This window comes from Meles meles, chromosome 2, assembly GCF_922984935.1.
Source record: "Meles meles chromosome 2, mMelMel3.1 paternal haplotype, whole genome shotgun sequence".
In the NCBI taxonomy this organism is placed as follows: domain Eukaryota; kingdom Metazoa; phylum Chordata; class Mammalia; order Carnivora; family Mustelidae; genus Meles; species Meles meles.
In genome coordinates, this window is record NC_060067.1 from 158,924,080 (window position 1) to 158,939,737 (window position 15,658).

Here is a 15,658-nt window from a genome sequence, read left to right on the forward strand (position 1 = left end):
CCAGCCAGGCTTCCTCTTGCAAGAGTTGCATTTTTGGTTATTAAGATTATGACATGCTAAAATATTTAAATTCGCTTAAATTTCAGTAGCTTAATTTTGTAGCAGCAGGGACCTATTTTATCTAAGCAAGCTTTCTCCTTTCTGAGGCTCCAGTGGAGTTGTGAATGCAGGAAAATGTTCAGTTCTAATGGGGATAATGATAAAAATGCAATTATAATTCCCCCTAGCCCACAAATGGGCTCACCATGTAGTTTCTCAACTGCTTTGAAAGAAGGAAGCTGCATAAATGCTAACTAGTTACATCAAGTGCTTTAGGTAGGGCAAGAAGTAGCCAAAAGCAGACTGGAAAAGGTACCTTAAGAAAGAGAAATCATTCCCATTTTAATTTTGTTAAGAATGACAAAGTAAGAGTATGATTAATCACGAGGGCTAACCGTCATGTAGATGCCTAGGATCCCCATTTAAATGTTATATGTATCCTATAAAATCTTCCAGTAGGCTTGGGGCACCTGGGTAGCTCAGGTCATGATCTCAGGTCCTGAGATCCCTACATTCCATTCATACCTCTCCCCAACTATCCCGCCAAAAAACATCTTCCAATAGGCTTCCAAAATACACATGGGAAATATTGGGCCTCATTAGATAGCTCAAGAAATGCTGAATTTTGTACTTAGGTGGCTTAGAGATTGCTTATCTCAATGCCAAGCCCCGTTTTGCACATTAGAAAGCATTAGCTACTTGATTCCCAAGTCATAGCTGAGCTAAACTTGGGAAAGCACTGAGGAATACTTAAAACAATGAAACTGAGCAGAATGCTTTAACGTTCAGAAGATGATAGCATCTGTAGGAGTTTGGGGGTGGGGGATACATAGAGCAAATGAATAGGAAGAAAATAAAACCAGAAGTTCATTTTGAGAAAGCTATGTGGAAAAGTTCTGAGTTTTGAAATAATGTGGTTGTTGTTTTTTGTTTTTTGTTTTTTTTTTACCTCATAAGTTGTTTTCGTGATACTTTGTGTTCATTGTCTCTAAGTTTGGTATGCAAATTCCATGTTTTACATCTGTATTTTAAAAAAATTTTAAGGACAATATGTGATTCTGTTGTTATTTGTTAAATAGACAAAAACATGTGGATACTTAAAAAAAATTCTGATAGCACTGGTTTAGGAGTGAAGGGAACAAGTGAGGGTTAAGCAGTGGGAAATAAGTTTGTGTTTCATGTTTTCCCAACTCCTCTCTCTAGGTCCTTGGCAGATAGAGTAGTTTTACTTTGTCTTGTTTTCCTTTTATGCAAAACAGGCATAAAATGTCCAGTGTTCGAACAAGGGCCATCGTTAAAGGGTGGGTATGAGTGTTATACTAGTGTTATGTGCCAGAAACTTATCTTGAGGGTGAGGCGATGTCCTTGGGGGATGTGACCTTCCATTACAAAGGGATGGCCCAATGCTATTGGCTTAGGACATGAAGCATGCTCTATGCCTCTCCATAGTAGGCAATTGGGAAATATTTACTGAAAAATTTCTCCAGCCTGAGCTTCTGTTGAGACTCTAGGGATGACTCTTATCTTCATAGCATGCAATGGACTCATCGTACCTTAATGATATATTGAATCATGATTAACACATAATAAACTTATGGTTGTTTTCTTTAGGGAGACTCTCACGAAGAATAATGAAATAGTATTTAAATTTTAAATAAAGAGCCCCATCTAAAGAGAGGATATGATATTCTAAAATGTGGCCGAGAAGGGGAGAGAAGCAAATGCATGATTGCAGGATGTGAATCATCTTTAGCTCTGGCCCTAAGTACCAGGCAGTCTTACTGCCTTTTTTGTTATATTGTAAGGAAGAATTAGAGGTAGTTATTGTTTTCGGAGGAATTGCTTCTGCCCAGAAGTCCTAGCCATTTATGCAAGCAGAGTCTTTTGGAAGAATTCATCATTTTCCTGCTTTTTGGGAGAAAGCCCATGAGAGGCCGCCATGTCCCTGAACTCAAAGATTGTTTCAGATGATGCACGTGAATTCTACAGTTTTAAGAGCAACAGGAAGAGGGCTGCCTGCCCTTGATGGCTAAGGTTGTCATGCTATAGTTCCTATTTGCTGAGCAGTTTTATGAGAGTAAACTGATTTACAGTCATCAAAGGAGAAAGGTCAGTTTGTGGGAGCAGATTTCCCTATTCATCACCGTACTTTATAGCCTTGTTGGTGATTTTATTTTCTGATATCAAAGTAGTCATTTTGGTTTTGCTAAAGCTTTTCCTCGACTGATATATTCTTCTGACATAAACGAGGGAGGGCTGCACACGTCAGAGCTGGCGTTCTTCCATCTCAGCTGCTTCAGACTGGGATAGCTGACACCAGGGTGAAGGATGAGAGGGCACGTACTAATCGACTCCGGGTGGTCTGGCTTTGACACTGAAACTCTCCTCCCCTATTCCTCTTCCTCTGTACCTCCCTCCACCCTGACCAATTTCAACAGTCTAAGAGGATCTATGGAGTCTGCAGAAGCAAATGTCTCCAGGGATATGACACCAGAGGAATGACAATGTGGGAAATAGGTTAAGAGGTCACTTCATAGCCGACAGAGGCAAAAACCACCATTCTCCCTCAGACCTCAAGTTTAATATCCATGCCCATAAAGTATAATAACCATAGGACATCCTCAAAGCTCATTGCATTCTGCCAAGAAACCCTAAGTAAATACATAAGGTGAAAACCAATTGTGTAAAAAAAAAACACCAAAAAACATTTGTAACTTGGATGTGGATCACAGTGTGGCCTTTAGGATCATTAAACATTACGTATTAATATAGAACACATATCGCTATGTGTTAAATAATGCTACATGTGGTATATGAGATATACCTCCTCTTCTCTAAAATCATAATCCCAATGATAACATTATAATCTCCACAAAATAGTTTAAAATAAGTATACAAGATACAGATCTCATTCCACAGAGAGTTTATTTACATTTATTTAACCCTTTGCTCACCCTCATGGTATTTGGATTGATAGGTATAGATTGCTGGACTGTGTGGATGCCACCTGACTGTCATTATCAAGGCCACTAGTTATGAGAAGGAAAAGTTTGGGGGGCTTCGGGGGCTCAGTCGATTAAGTGTCTGCCTTAGACTCAGGTCATGATTTCAGGCTCCCTGCTCAGCAGGGAGTCCCCTTCTCCCTCTCCTTCTGGCCCTTCCACCCCCCATGCTCCTGCTTGTGAGCACACATTCTCTCTCTCTCTCTCTTTCTCTCTTAAATAAATACATAAAATCTTTAAAAAAAAAGTTTTTGTTTATCTTGTTCATCCTTTATACTTCCAGGATCTAGCATAGTGCCTGGCATGATATACTTTTTTTTTTTCTTTCAGAAATGAACATTTATTGACATAGAAAATCTGATTTTTGTGGGCTCTCAGAACTCTAGATGAGCAATCCGTGCAAGTCTCCAGAGATCTGGCTCTCCCTGAACTCGTGTAAGGTGGTCGCTCCTCACCCTCTTTATCTAAAACCAATTTGAGCATTTTTCCCCCTTCCCCTTCCTTGCGTCCCCATTTTTGTACTGATATGATTTTTTCTTAGAAGCGTTGATGAAAACCTCATAGCCACATTTGGCCTCCCTCTCACTGCACAGTGCGGCAAATCAATAAAAATTTTTAGGGAATTTTCTTTACAAATGTTTCCTACATTCAAAAGTTATTTTCTTTAGACTTTCTCCCACTTAATATTTACTTGTTGATTGACCTGTTTTTACCCCCTTTTATTTTTATCCTGGCATTTCCGGCTCAAAAACTCTGAGTACCTCCCTACAATCTATAAGAAAAATGCACCCTGTCCTGCACATGGGGTTTTCCATAGTCTGTCTCCAATGTACATTCCCAGTTTAGCTCCATTGGTCCCAAACAGAATGCTTTCTCACTGTCTGTGCCTGCTCCTCCCTACAGGTGGGAGCTCAGGCTGGAGCCCCTGCTCTTCTGCTCCAGCTGCCCCTGTTTACTCCAGGCCTCCCTGTGAGGGTTAAGCCTTGGGCAGACAGGTCTCAATTCACCTTCCCAGCTCCGCTCAGTTGACCTTTAACCTTATCCCTTCTAATGTGAGTTACATTTTCAAGTTCTCCAGGCCATCTTGTGCAATCGGATTTTTATGGGGTTTGACTTCTTTTGTTTTATAGCTTTATCTTGCAACTTGGATGATGGTTGCCATAAAATGCAAGATAAAATTTTAGAAAAGAAAGTATTACTAATACTATGTCAGTGGCAAACCACAGAAGTATACCACCCCTTGATTTGCATTCTGTCACATCCATTGCAAACTTAGAGTGAAGGTCGCTTCCAATTTTGTGTCCCAGGCCATCCTCCTTTGGAACTAGGGAGGACAGCTGTGTGAACCTCCAGGACAGCCCCCCTCACAGTCTGCAGGGCTGCCCTTCACTGGCTTGGGATCCTCCTGGGGAAACTCCTTTGGGTAAAGTTACCTCTGTGGGATGACGCATGTGCTATAGAATGTATGTTTATCCACGGGGTAATGGCTCTGCCCCTTTCTCATGTTCTGCTCACAGAGCCACTGATCTCAGGTCCAGTGGTTTTGACTGTCCCCAAACATACTAGCACTCACTGAGAGGTCTGGGAGTTGTCAATATGGCTGCTCCTTTGGCAGAGTGCATGGTTCAACTCATGACCCATCAGAATGAAGTCTCCTTGGAGTCTAACACGCACTGTCCACTCAGCCACTTCCGCTGTGCGGAGGTGCAGGTGGCCTTTCACTGAGGAGCTGCTCACTCTTCTGTGATGAGGACAGTGTCCTCTCCAGAAAGGGACAATCATCACTACAGCCATGGGGACTGTCTAGTCTCCCTCTGACAATAGGGATTAGCATCCCTTCCCTCAGGGACTGGCAGTTTGTTCCTGGTGAAAAATACCACAACAATACCCAGTGTACAAACAAACACTGGACAGGATGCTGACTCAGCAAAATATCTAATTTGATTCATGATGAGTGAATACTCTGATTCCCAGAGGACTGTGAATTGTAAATCACTATATCCTGGATTTTTGCATTTTATGGGAACTGACAGAGGGATGCTAATTTTTATTTTTGCCAAATAAAGGCATTAATAATAATCTATTTTATATTCATTCTATCATGAAAAAGAAAAAAGGCTCTGATTCCTGCTTAAAAAGATATTTTTAAATTGAGTATATATATCTTTGTGATTCTTATTTTTCTCAGTTCGCTGAAGCTGGGTGAAAACTGGTCCAGAACCTGGCTCTGGGTCACTGGTCCTGAGTTTGGGAAGCATTATTCTGTAAAATTTGTTCATTTAACTGAGGTGTCCTTGAAGGTCCTCTTTCAATTCAACAGCTATGGCACCCCTCCCCCCTCCTCCTCCCTCTACCTATACATATCTTTACAATACATTTGAAAGATTTCTTATTGTCCTGTAGTGTCCTCTGATGGTTTCATATATGGCTATCTTGTCTCTTGCAACCAGACTGTAATGCTAGGTAAATGGAAGGTACTAGTTATTTGAATTTGTTTCTATAATACGCACTTGTGCTCTGTTTAGAGGACGGCAGGTTATTCACACAATTGTGTGTGTGTGTGTGTGTGTGTGTGTGTGTGTGTGTGTGTTGGGAAGTTAGCTAGAATCCTCAGTTTATATAGTTACCTAAATAAAAGGTGCAAATTTTTGAAAAATTAAGTGAGTTTGTAAAATAAGAAAACAAACCTTTGGAATTAAAAATCTCCATCTTCAACATTTCCTGATGAGGCTGGAGAGATTAACTACCTATTGAATAGACATAGCCCTGCACCTGAAGCACCTTTAAAGTCTCATCATTTTTGATGATTTAGTAACGACATGGGGGTAGCAGGTAGTTGAGTCTCTCTCCCAAAAATCAGAATTGTTTTTCATTTTAATATATTTTTTATTTAAAATATCATAAAACATTCTTTAGACTGACAGTGGAGCTTCAATTTTTTTGACTTTCTGGTTGCTCTAGCAGTTGAGAAAAAAAACTAAAAATGAGCCCTCAAGTAAAATTTAAGTGGCAAAGATTAAAATTCAGAATTATGGGCTTCCCCCCCGCCCCATGAATTGAATGAGCATTCCCTTTTGGCTGGGAATTTTATGTGCCAGCCCTAGTTTTCCTATATTTGACAGTCCTTGAAAAAGTATTTAATTTCCTTCTTGAAAATATATGAACAGTTTTATTTTTTGAAAATACACCCTCTGGAGCAGCACAACTTCCCCTCCAGTTCATACACACTGATTTTGACTACAAACCAAGTGCACACTCCATCCGTCTGGCAAATGAATGATGGGGCACAAACCAGGCACAGTTGAGTGGGTGAAAGTGACAAGAGACAACAGCATTATCTTTGGGGTAGTTCAACATGCTGCGATTTATGATATCCACATGGCTGATTTGTGATATGTGCTCAAAACTGGACCTTTCAGTGAATTCTTGCTGTTTTCCTGAATGCACTCGGAGATTCATGTGTGTTTAGTCTTATGACAAAATTAAATCATATGTCCTTGCCCAAGATGCTGCTCTTTAGTTGCTTTATGATTTTGTGATTTTATTTCAAAGAGCATATTTTTACAGCTACTCAATGGAATACGCTATTAATCTTTTGAAGAGGGCATAATAATATGACTATTTCCCTTCAAGGTGTATGTGAGGTAGCTTCATGACTATTAACTCCAGCTGTTATAAAAAAGATTATGGATGTGGCTTAAGGAAGTGGATAGTATTGACAATCTCAGAAAGGGAGTAAGAAAGAATCCTCTTTCCCCAAAAAGACTCACTAGAAATGAAATATTTTTTATACTTCCCTGAAATGCTCAACTTTTAGTAAGGAAATCTGTAGCATTTTCTAGCCTTAATTTTTCCTGATTAATTAATCCTTTCAACACATATTTGTTGAGTGCTTCCCAAGCCTTGTTCTAGGTGTTGGGAAGGTAGTAGCAAATAAAACAGAGAAATCCTCTGCCTTTGTGGGATTGATATTCTAATGAAACCTGATGAACTACTTTATATTTTAAAGAAGCTTATGAACTTATTGAGCTTTATATAAAAGATTCAAATAGTTATATGGTGCAGCCTTACTAGTAAAAGAACGGAAATGAATAATTCATGATTAGATTCCTAGGAGAACACTGAGCGAAGGGATGTGGCAAAACCACCTTTTCCCCCAGATTTTGCATCTCTGCAGTGGCAGGTACATACTGTAGTGAATACAACTGACCCAGCTCTAGAGACAATCACATAGAAAACACGGAAATTATCAGGATTATTTCAAGAAGGTATTGTGACTTTTCCCAAAGATGTCTGAAAACATTCTAAAATGCAGAAGAAAAAGAATCCTTTCATTTAGCCTGTGAAAAAGGTTTTATTTGAAACAGTATCTGAAAAAACATCTTGCAACTGGCCAAATTTGGGATTTTGAGGATGGGGTAAAATTTTAGGCAGAGCTGGCTCTAGTTGCAAATGAGATGCAAATGAGAAGCCAGAATTTGGACAACCACTTCTCCCAGTCTTGTATATATGCCTTTTTCCATCTGACTTTTTATATATCTTGTTATACTCCTTGAAGGGAAGAAGGGGGAGTACTGGACATCCATTCTGAAGACCTGGGCTTAAACCCCTCTTCTGCTATTTATCATTCATTTGAGCATAGACAGGACACCTTGGCAAGCCCCAGTTTTCATCCATAAAATAAGGATAAGAATATCAATCTCAGAAGGTATAGGTAAAGATTAAATATAATGTATGTGAAAGAGCCTTGAAACAATTATGAACAGTAATTCTTGTTTCACATTAATAATTAACACTTCCTTAAGGAACAGAAATAAAACTCTGAGGAACACAGTAATGGTTTATATACTAAAGCCTGTCAAATGGAGTGACAAGTGGTGGTGTTTATATTTTAGTCAATTTTTTCTGTCAGACAGTGCCTCTCCGTCTGTCACCAATTATACCATGTATGAGGCTGCTTAGTCTGCCTACAGGAAGCCATATCAAGCCCAACTTATTCTGATCCCGTTACTCACTCTTGCCAGGCTGGTCCCGGAAGGGACTTTATAGGGAACGTACTTCCTGTAGATATGACCAACTCTAGAACATGGGACATCAAACATCTCTCCTCCACACATCCAAACCTAAAGAGAGGAAATTTAAAAGTATAACAAAAGAGAACAGTACACTTCAGATAAAAAAAGAGGAATTATTAGTAAGTTTCATAAAAAGTTTTTAGAATCTCTTGAAGTCTCTAAATTAATAATTTCTATTTATCATAAAAGGTTAATCAAGAAAAAAAACTCACATTTTTCAAAACCTAGATCCATAACAATATAGACCCAAAATACTAGTTCAGTAAAGTCTAACTTCCATAACCAGCACATTGGCATTTTTTATTCTACTATAATTTGTTCACAAATATTGCATTGCTGTGACATTTAATGCTTAGACATCTTATTATTTATATAGCTATTTGTTTTGACAATCTTGTGAAATCATTTGTAGAAGTAGCATTGGAATTTAAGTGTCAATTCAAAATTTTAAAATATAAAAAATGGAATTTTAAAAATAGGTGAATGAGTTAAGGAATGCTGACATATCCATACTTTGAGTGACATCCAGATTCTGAAAGCTTGACTAGAGCTCACCTTAAAAATCATTGTCACTTTCTAATTTCTCCTACCCTTAATCTTTTCTTAGGTACAGAAAAAAATTCATTATTGATGTAGACTCATGAAATATTAAACTCAAGGTATGTGTTAAAATGCGGTATTTGTATATGGTAACAAATTAATTGGTTATTTTTTATCATGACTATCCACTTAGACACCCACTTAATCATGGTTTTATATAACAGAGTACATAGCTATCAAAGGAAAAATTATGGAAACAAAATCCAGGAATCCTATGCAATAGATTTTTAGCTATTTTCAATTTAAGAAAAAGTTTAAAAAGAGTTAGATACCAAAATGGTTAGTTTATATTTCACTTGACTACACTTCAGTGTTTAGATATTTGGTCAAACATTGTTCTGGATGTTTCTATGGAGGTGTTTTTTTCTTTGGATGAGATTAACATATTAATTGGACTTTGAGTAAAAATTACATCCTCTGTATTGTGGGTGAGCCCCAACCAATCAGTTGAAGACCTTACTGGAACAAAGACTGACTTCCCCCCTAGCAAGAAGTAATTCTGCCGGCCAATTGCTGGTGGACTTGAACTGCAGCTCTCCCTGGGGCTTCAGTTTGTCAGCCTTCCCTGCAGATTTTGGACTTACCAAGCCTCCTCAATCACGTGAACCAGTTCCTGAATACAAATCTCTCTCTCTTAATATGTACATATTCCGCTGGTTGTTTCTCTGGAGAGCCCTGACTAATACAGATATACGGCTTGTTTTAAAGTGTAATATTGAAAGACAGAAAGAAAGATATTTCTGTCTTAATTTACATTTGCTTCCAACTTCTTTCAATAAGACGAATGACACCCCAAATGAAACCAGCAAATAAATAGTGATTAGGGTGATAGAAATCCAAGGGGAAGGCAATTTGATTACTAAAACAATATTAGTTGCTCTAAATAAGTTCAGGACTACTCATGGTATTAATTTCAACTTAATGGGAAACTTATTGATCTTTTGAATCAAGACATCAGAAGTCTGTGTAGGTGATTGAAACTGATGGGGGCAGTGAATGTTCTAAACAATAATACCAACATCTGGAAAGATCTTGAGAGACTGGAGCTGTATTAGATTAAACATAAAAACGGTAAACATAAGGTCTTTGTGTCTAAAAATATTAACTCTTCCAGAACAGGGTGGGGTGGAAAAAGACTATGTAGCATAAAACACACATGACCGGCATAATATGGAGTGTTTGAGGAGTAAAGTTCTGACTCTATCGGTCTGAAGTCTTATGCCAATTCCTGGATAAATACTTTATATTCCCTTCTAAAAAGAATGACCGAAGTGAGAAAGGGATGCATACTGTGTTTTAGAAGAAGTAACAAAAAGAACTAGAGATATGAAGTCTTGAGAAGATTTAGAGAAACCCTTTTTAAATATTTGAAGATCCTAGTATTTGGAAGAGATGTTCTGTAGAACCTCAAGGAGATGGGATTAATAGGATAGAGCTATAAAAAGACAGATTTCAACTCAATGGAAGAAGAACTTTCTTAACAGAATGATTAAAGATAAAATGGGCTTCCTGCATCACTAGCTGTGCTAAAATCTGTAGTAGATGACACTTTGGAGACAAGTATAAAACTTTGAGTGGATAGTTGACCTAGCTGATATTTGAAGGTATTTCTACCAATAAGATTAGCATTTATGAGGGTGTACTATGTCCTTTTTCATTTAATGCTCAGAATTTAAGGACAGACTTTACTATTTCCCCCAATTATGTAGGTTGGGGAGTGATAGTCCAGAGGCTGTGTAACTCGTCCAAAGCCATGTAACTGACCACTTGCAGAATGGAGATTTGAATCCTAGTAGTCTAACTTCAGTGCCCATATGTTTAATCAATATACTACCTATAGTCAGCAAGCTTTGTCTATAAATGTCAGAGTGAATACCTTGGGCTTTTCAGGTCATATGGTCTCTCTTGCAAAAGCAACTGTAGCACAGCTAGCTATATTTCAATAAAATAGGGAAAATGGCTACCATTCTGTAAGTTAAAAAGTCCTTTCAAAGGCTGAAATTCAGTGATTCTAAGGTAATATATGTGGGACATTGTATTATTCAAAACTGGACACCATAATATCTCCCATTGCACGTACTCCTCCTATAATGTAACCTTGGTACCTGTCTCGTATTGATTTGATACAATTTCAGATCCGCTGTTTATGACTTAAGTGAAGTTGTTTTTTTTCCTTCTATACTATGGACATCACCAAACACTTCTTTGTTTTGTTCAGTCTCCCAGTAACAACGTCCATTTCAGTAGAAGCATGCATATCCCGACAAGCTAGGTAGATACGTTGAGGTGACAGTGTGACAACATGGTTCTTTAGGAAAGTGCAGCTGTTGTGGCATTTATCAAATTCTTTATCTGTTTTGAAGGATGTGACTTACATTTTTAAAAGACATTTCCTGGTAGGATGGTTTGATAATTTCTTTAAAAATAAACATTTTGGTTTACACAGTTTTTTGTGGCATTGTCATGCTTAAGAATCTAATTCTTGGAGAAATGTTTTAAATTTACAAATAGTGTGTCTTCCTTTGACAACATAAATATTTTAAAGCAATATTATTTTACTCATGAATGAGCACAGAGCATTTTTTTCATAATGTAGTTCAAATTGACTGAATAATTGAATGCTTGCCTTATTATTTTTTTTAAAGATTTTATTTATTTATTTGACAAACAGAGATCACAAGTAGGCAGACAGGCAGGCAGAGAGAGAGGAGGAAGCAGGCTCCCCACTGAGCAGAGAGTCTGATGCGGGGCTGGATCCCAGGACCCTGGGATCATGACCTGAGCCGAAGACAAATGCTTAACCCCCTGAGCTACCCAGGCACCCCATGAATGCATGCCTCATTTTTTAAAATCACTTTTCAATATTAGCTACAAAGTGGAACTTAGACATAGAGAATGTTAAATGAAATGGAATCATACAATTATACCAGTCATACGGAATATGAAATTAGTTTCAGTAAGAAATTGATTGTCAGAGGATAGTTATGGGAATATTATTATCAGGTATAAGATGAAATACAGTATACTATATGGAGACAGTGATCTAAACTCTCAAAAGATTTTTATTAGTTTATTTACTCCAAAACCTGCTATCTCTCTGATCTTATTTCCTACTCTTCTTTCCATCCCCCTCTCTGCTCAAACCATTTTGGCTTCCTTTCTCTTCCTCCAGCATGCCAGATACCCTCCCACCTTAGGGCCTTTGTACTGGCTGTTTCCTCTGTCTGAAATTGTCTTCCAGATCTGTGCATGGATTTCAAGTCTTAGCTCCAAATTCTCTTGCCCCAAACACCCTCCCAGTCTGCGCTCTGAATCCTCATCACTCTCTGCTCCTTCTCTCCTCAAAGCACTTACTACCTCCTCGCTCAGGAGATACCTCACAGACTTACTATGCTATTACTTGTCTGTCTCTCTCCCCAGCGAGGACAAAGGTCTTTGTGTCTTTTAGTGAGTGATATATCCTAAGCACCTCAGATAATGCCTGACACAGAGCTGGTGTTCTATAAATATTTATCGAATAAGTTAACTATTGGTTTATTGATATAAAGTGAGGTTAATTCCAGACAACTGAGTTATTTAATGATAACCTACCATGTAGTTCCCATTAAAAATAAAAGCTGTGATCTTTAGTATAAACAAATATAAATTTCAAGATAATAATCTATCAACTTTATTTTCATTTATATCTGGATTATAATAACATAAAGAAATGGTTAATGTTCAAATATAACACATTATCTATAAATAAGTAATTACATTTCTGGGACTAGAAAATAACTTTCTAATTGTATGGTATGCCTTGAGTGTGCTAAATTTGAAAAACTTCTTAAGATTAGATAATCAAAAAAGAAAAGATAATTGACCACTTTACCATCTATCTAGAAATTAAGGTACCTAAAAAGGTTTGGTGCATAGGTATTGAAAAAAGCTATGTCTATCATCAAACTATTTTTATGGGCCAGATGGGACAAAAATTGCACCTTTGGTTTGACTTAACCTGAGAGAGATACACCCATACACACCATTGCTTTGTTTTATTCTTAGAAACTTGGGTGCTGGGGTTGTTCTTTGTGATCAGGAGAAAAAAAGAGCAACTTATTTTGACCTTTTTTGACCCCCATTTTTTATTTGCTGATCAGAATATAATAAAAGCAGAAACTGGAAAATGTATCTACAGTCTTGAATGAGGACATGATAGTTTCTAGTCTCAGGGGAAAAGCTCTCGTTTCTTGTTTCTTGAGCCATCTGCTTAGGATTTTTTTCAAAGTAAGAAATGCTCTGTTATGTCAGTATAAAAAAAGATTGTACCCAAACTGTCTTGCACTTAATGAGCTTTTAAGTGGTCTGGGAAGGGATAGCAGGGCTTCAGGGGGACCTTGTTCAGATCATTGCTTTGAAGGTGCGGTGTTCATATTTTGTGGTAACACTTAGCAGTCTTAAAAACAGTGATTAGGGTGGGGACTGGAGCAAAAAAACCGAGACACATCACTTATTGTCTTATTCAAAATATTAAGTCTTGGGGCAGAAAGAACAAATTTGAATATCTTAAAAGTACTTTTTAGGAAAAATATTATGGCCAAGGACATAATCCCTCATTTCCCTTAATTCATTATTATATAGCTTAGAAGGTGCATGAGAGGCAAAATGTTTGTTTTTTAAAAAAGATTTTATTGATTTATTGATTTGAGAGAGAGAGAGAGAGAGTGGGCACATGTACCTGAGCATGGGGGCAGGAAGGGCAGAGGGAGAAGGAGAGAGAATCTTAAGGAGATTCCCTGCTCATCCTGGAGCCTGACCTGGTGTTTGATCTCATGACCCTGATCATGACCTGAGCTGAAACCAAGGGTCGGATGTTCAACTGACTGAGCCATCTGTGTGCCCCAAAGTGTTTGCTTTTTATCATTATTTCCATATGTCTTCAGATTTTGAGTCTATTGATTAAATTTTCTGGATTCATCATCTGCTAAGAATAAATACAAATTCTTTAAGAACTTAAAAATTGGCTTTCTATCTTAGAACAATTTTTTTGGGGGGGAGACTGTCCAAACATGTGCTTCTCCTTTGTCCTTCAGTTGGGCTGTCAGTCATACAAGCTTCCTAATGGTAGGGACAGGAACATGACTCAGGCCTTGCTGATGGAACTTCTTCCTTGAGGTTTCATTAGATTGGAACTACTACTCTGGTAATGAAGCAGAGAAGGAAAGCCGGAGAGCTTCCAGAGGCCACGTCTGAGGGGTAGAAGGAGAGTCTGTTGGAGGGAATGAAGCCAACAGAGAGACAAAGGGGAGATACTCAAAGAAATCGTTCTAGCAGTATTTGGGGCCTTATTTCCAGGCCCCCCAGAGGCTCACCCATTTTCTTGACTTTTTTTTTCTTTTCTTTTCTTTTTGATTTTTTTTTTTGAGAACTATTAATTATTTATTGCACTGAATAGAAGTCTCTTGAGGGAAATTTTGTAGATAAAGGAACACTGTATCTTAGAAATCTGCCAATCCAACTGACTCACTAAAGTTAAATTTAAGATTGGTTATAACTTTATATATATGTATATATATATTTGTGTGCATATATATATAGATACACACACACACATATATATATTGTTTCAAGTTTTTATTTAAATTTTTGTTAGTTAACATACAGTGTAGTGTTGGTTTTGGTAGAATTTGGTAATTTATCACTTATATATAACACCCAATGCTCTTCACTACAAGTACCTTCCTTAATACCCATCACCCACTTAACCCATCCCCTTCCCACTTCTCCTTCAGCAACCCTCAGTTTGTTCTCTATATTTAAGAGTCTTTTATAGTTTGCTTCCCTCTCTTTGTCTCCCCATCCCTATGTTCATCTGTTTTGTTTCTTAAATTCCACATATGAGTGAAATCATATGGTATTTGCCTTTTCTCTGACTGACTTGTTTTACTTAACACAATACATTTTAGCTCTGTCCACATTGTTAAAAATGGCAAGAGTTCATTCTTTTTGGTGGCTGAGTAATATCCCATTGTATGTGTGTATGTACATACACATACATACATATACATACACATACGTATGTATGTACACCCCCCCCCCCCCACTACATCTTCCTTATCCATTCATCAGTTAGTGGATGTTGTTTGGGCTCTTTCTATAATTTGGTTTTTGTTGATAATGCTGTTATAATCATTCTGGTACATGTGCTCCTTTGATCACTATATTTGTATCCTTTGTCTAAGTACCTCGTAGTGCAAATACTGGGTCATACGATTGTTCTATTTTTAACTTTTTGAGTACCCTCCAAACTGTTTTCCAGAGTGTCTAGACCAGTTTCCATTCCCACCAACAGTGTAAGAGTGTTCTCCTTTCTGTGCATCCTTGCCCACATCTGTTTTCTGTCTTGTTAATTTTAGCCGTTCTGACTAGTGTGAGGTGGTATTTCATTGTGGTTTTCATTTGTATTTCCCTGATGATGAGTGATTCTGAGTGTCTTTTCATGTGTCTCTTAGCTATCTATATGTCTTCTTTGGAAAAATGTCTAGTCATGTCTTCTGCCTATTTCTTAACTGGATTTCTTTGTCTTTTTCAGTTTGCTTTCAGGAGTGTCATCTCCAATTTTTCCTTTCCTCTAAGTTAGGCTGAATTGGGTTTCTGTCTTCTAGTAAGGTAAAGAATCAGAAAACAAAACAAAACAAAAATCCTGTCTGAACAGTGGGAGTTTGAGTGTCTAGGAGTGCCAAGGGTATAATTTGAAACAAGCACAGTAGTCAAAAGCTACTCAGATGAATTGTCATTACAGTAGAAACTTTGGAGAAGTGAAGGTTCTTCTAAGCTTCAGCTGATAGGCAATTAAATTCTTTTTTTTTTTTTACCAACATTCAATATGAAGAAATTTCATCAAAAATAAAAAATGTGAGCAATCCTCAAGTCCCATAGTGGCATTTGCATGTTATTTTTATC

General features: G+C 37.6%; 1 protein-coding gene across 3 annotated transcripts in view; it reads right to left on the reverse strand.

Annotated features, from left to right (window-relative positions):
* Positions 1-15,658, reverse strand: part of GALNTL6 (polypeptide N-acetylgalactosaminyltransferase like 6) — a 1,245,596-nt gene that overhangs the window by 85,032 nt on the left and 1,144,906 nt on the right. For 2 of the 3 annotated variants that reach the window (XM_045998477.1, XM_045998474.1), the window contains one exon: positions 8,057-8,164. The exons of the other annotated variant lie outside the window; for it this stretch is intronic. In XM_045998477.1, the coding sequence (XP_045854433.1) occupies positions 8,057-8,164 (108 nt within the window). The remainder of the gene's footprint in view (positions 1-8,056; positions 8,165-15,658) is intronic. 3 annotated transcript variants of the gene reach the window in all.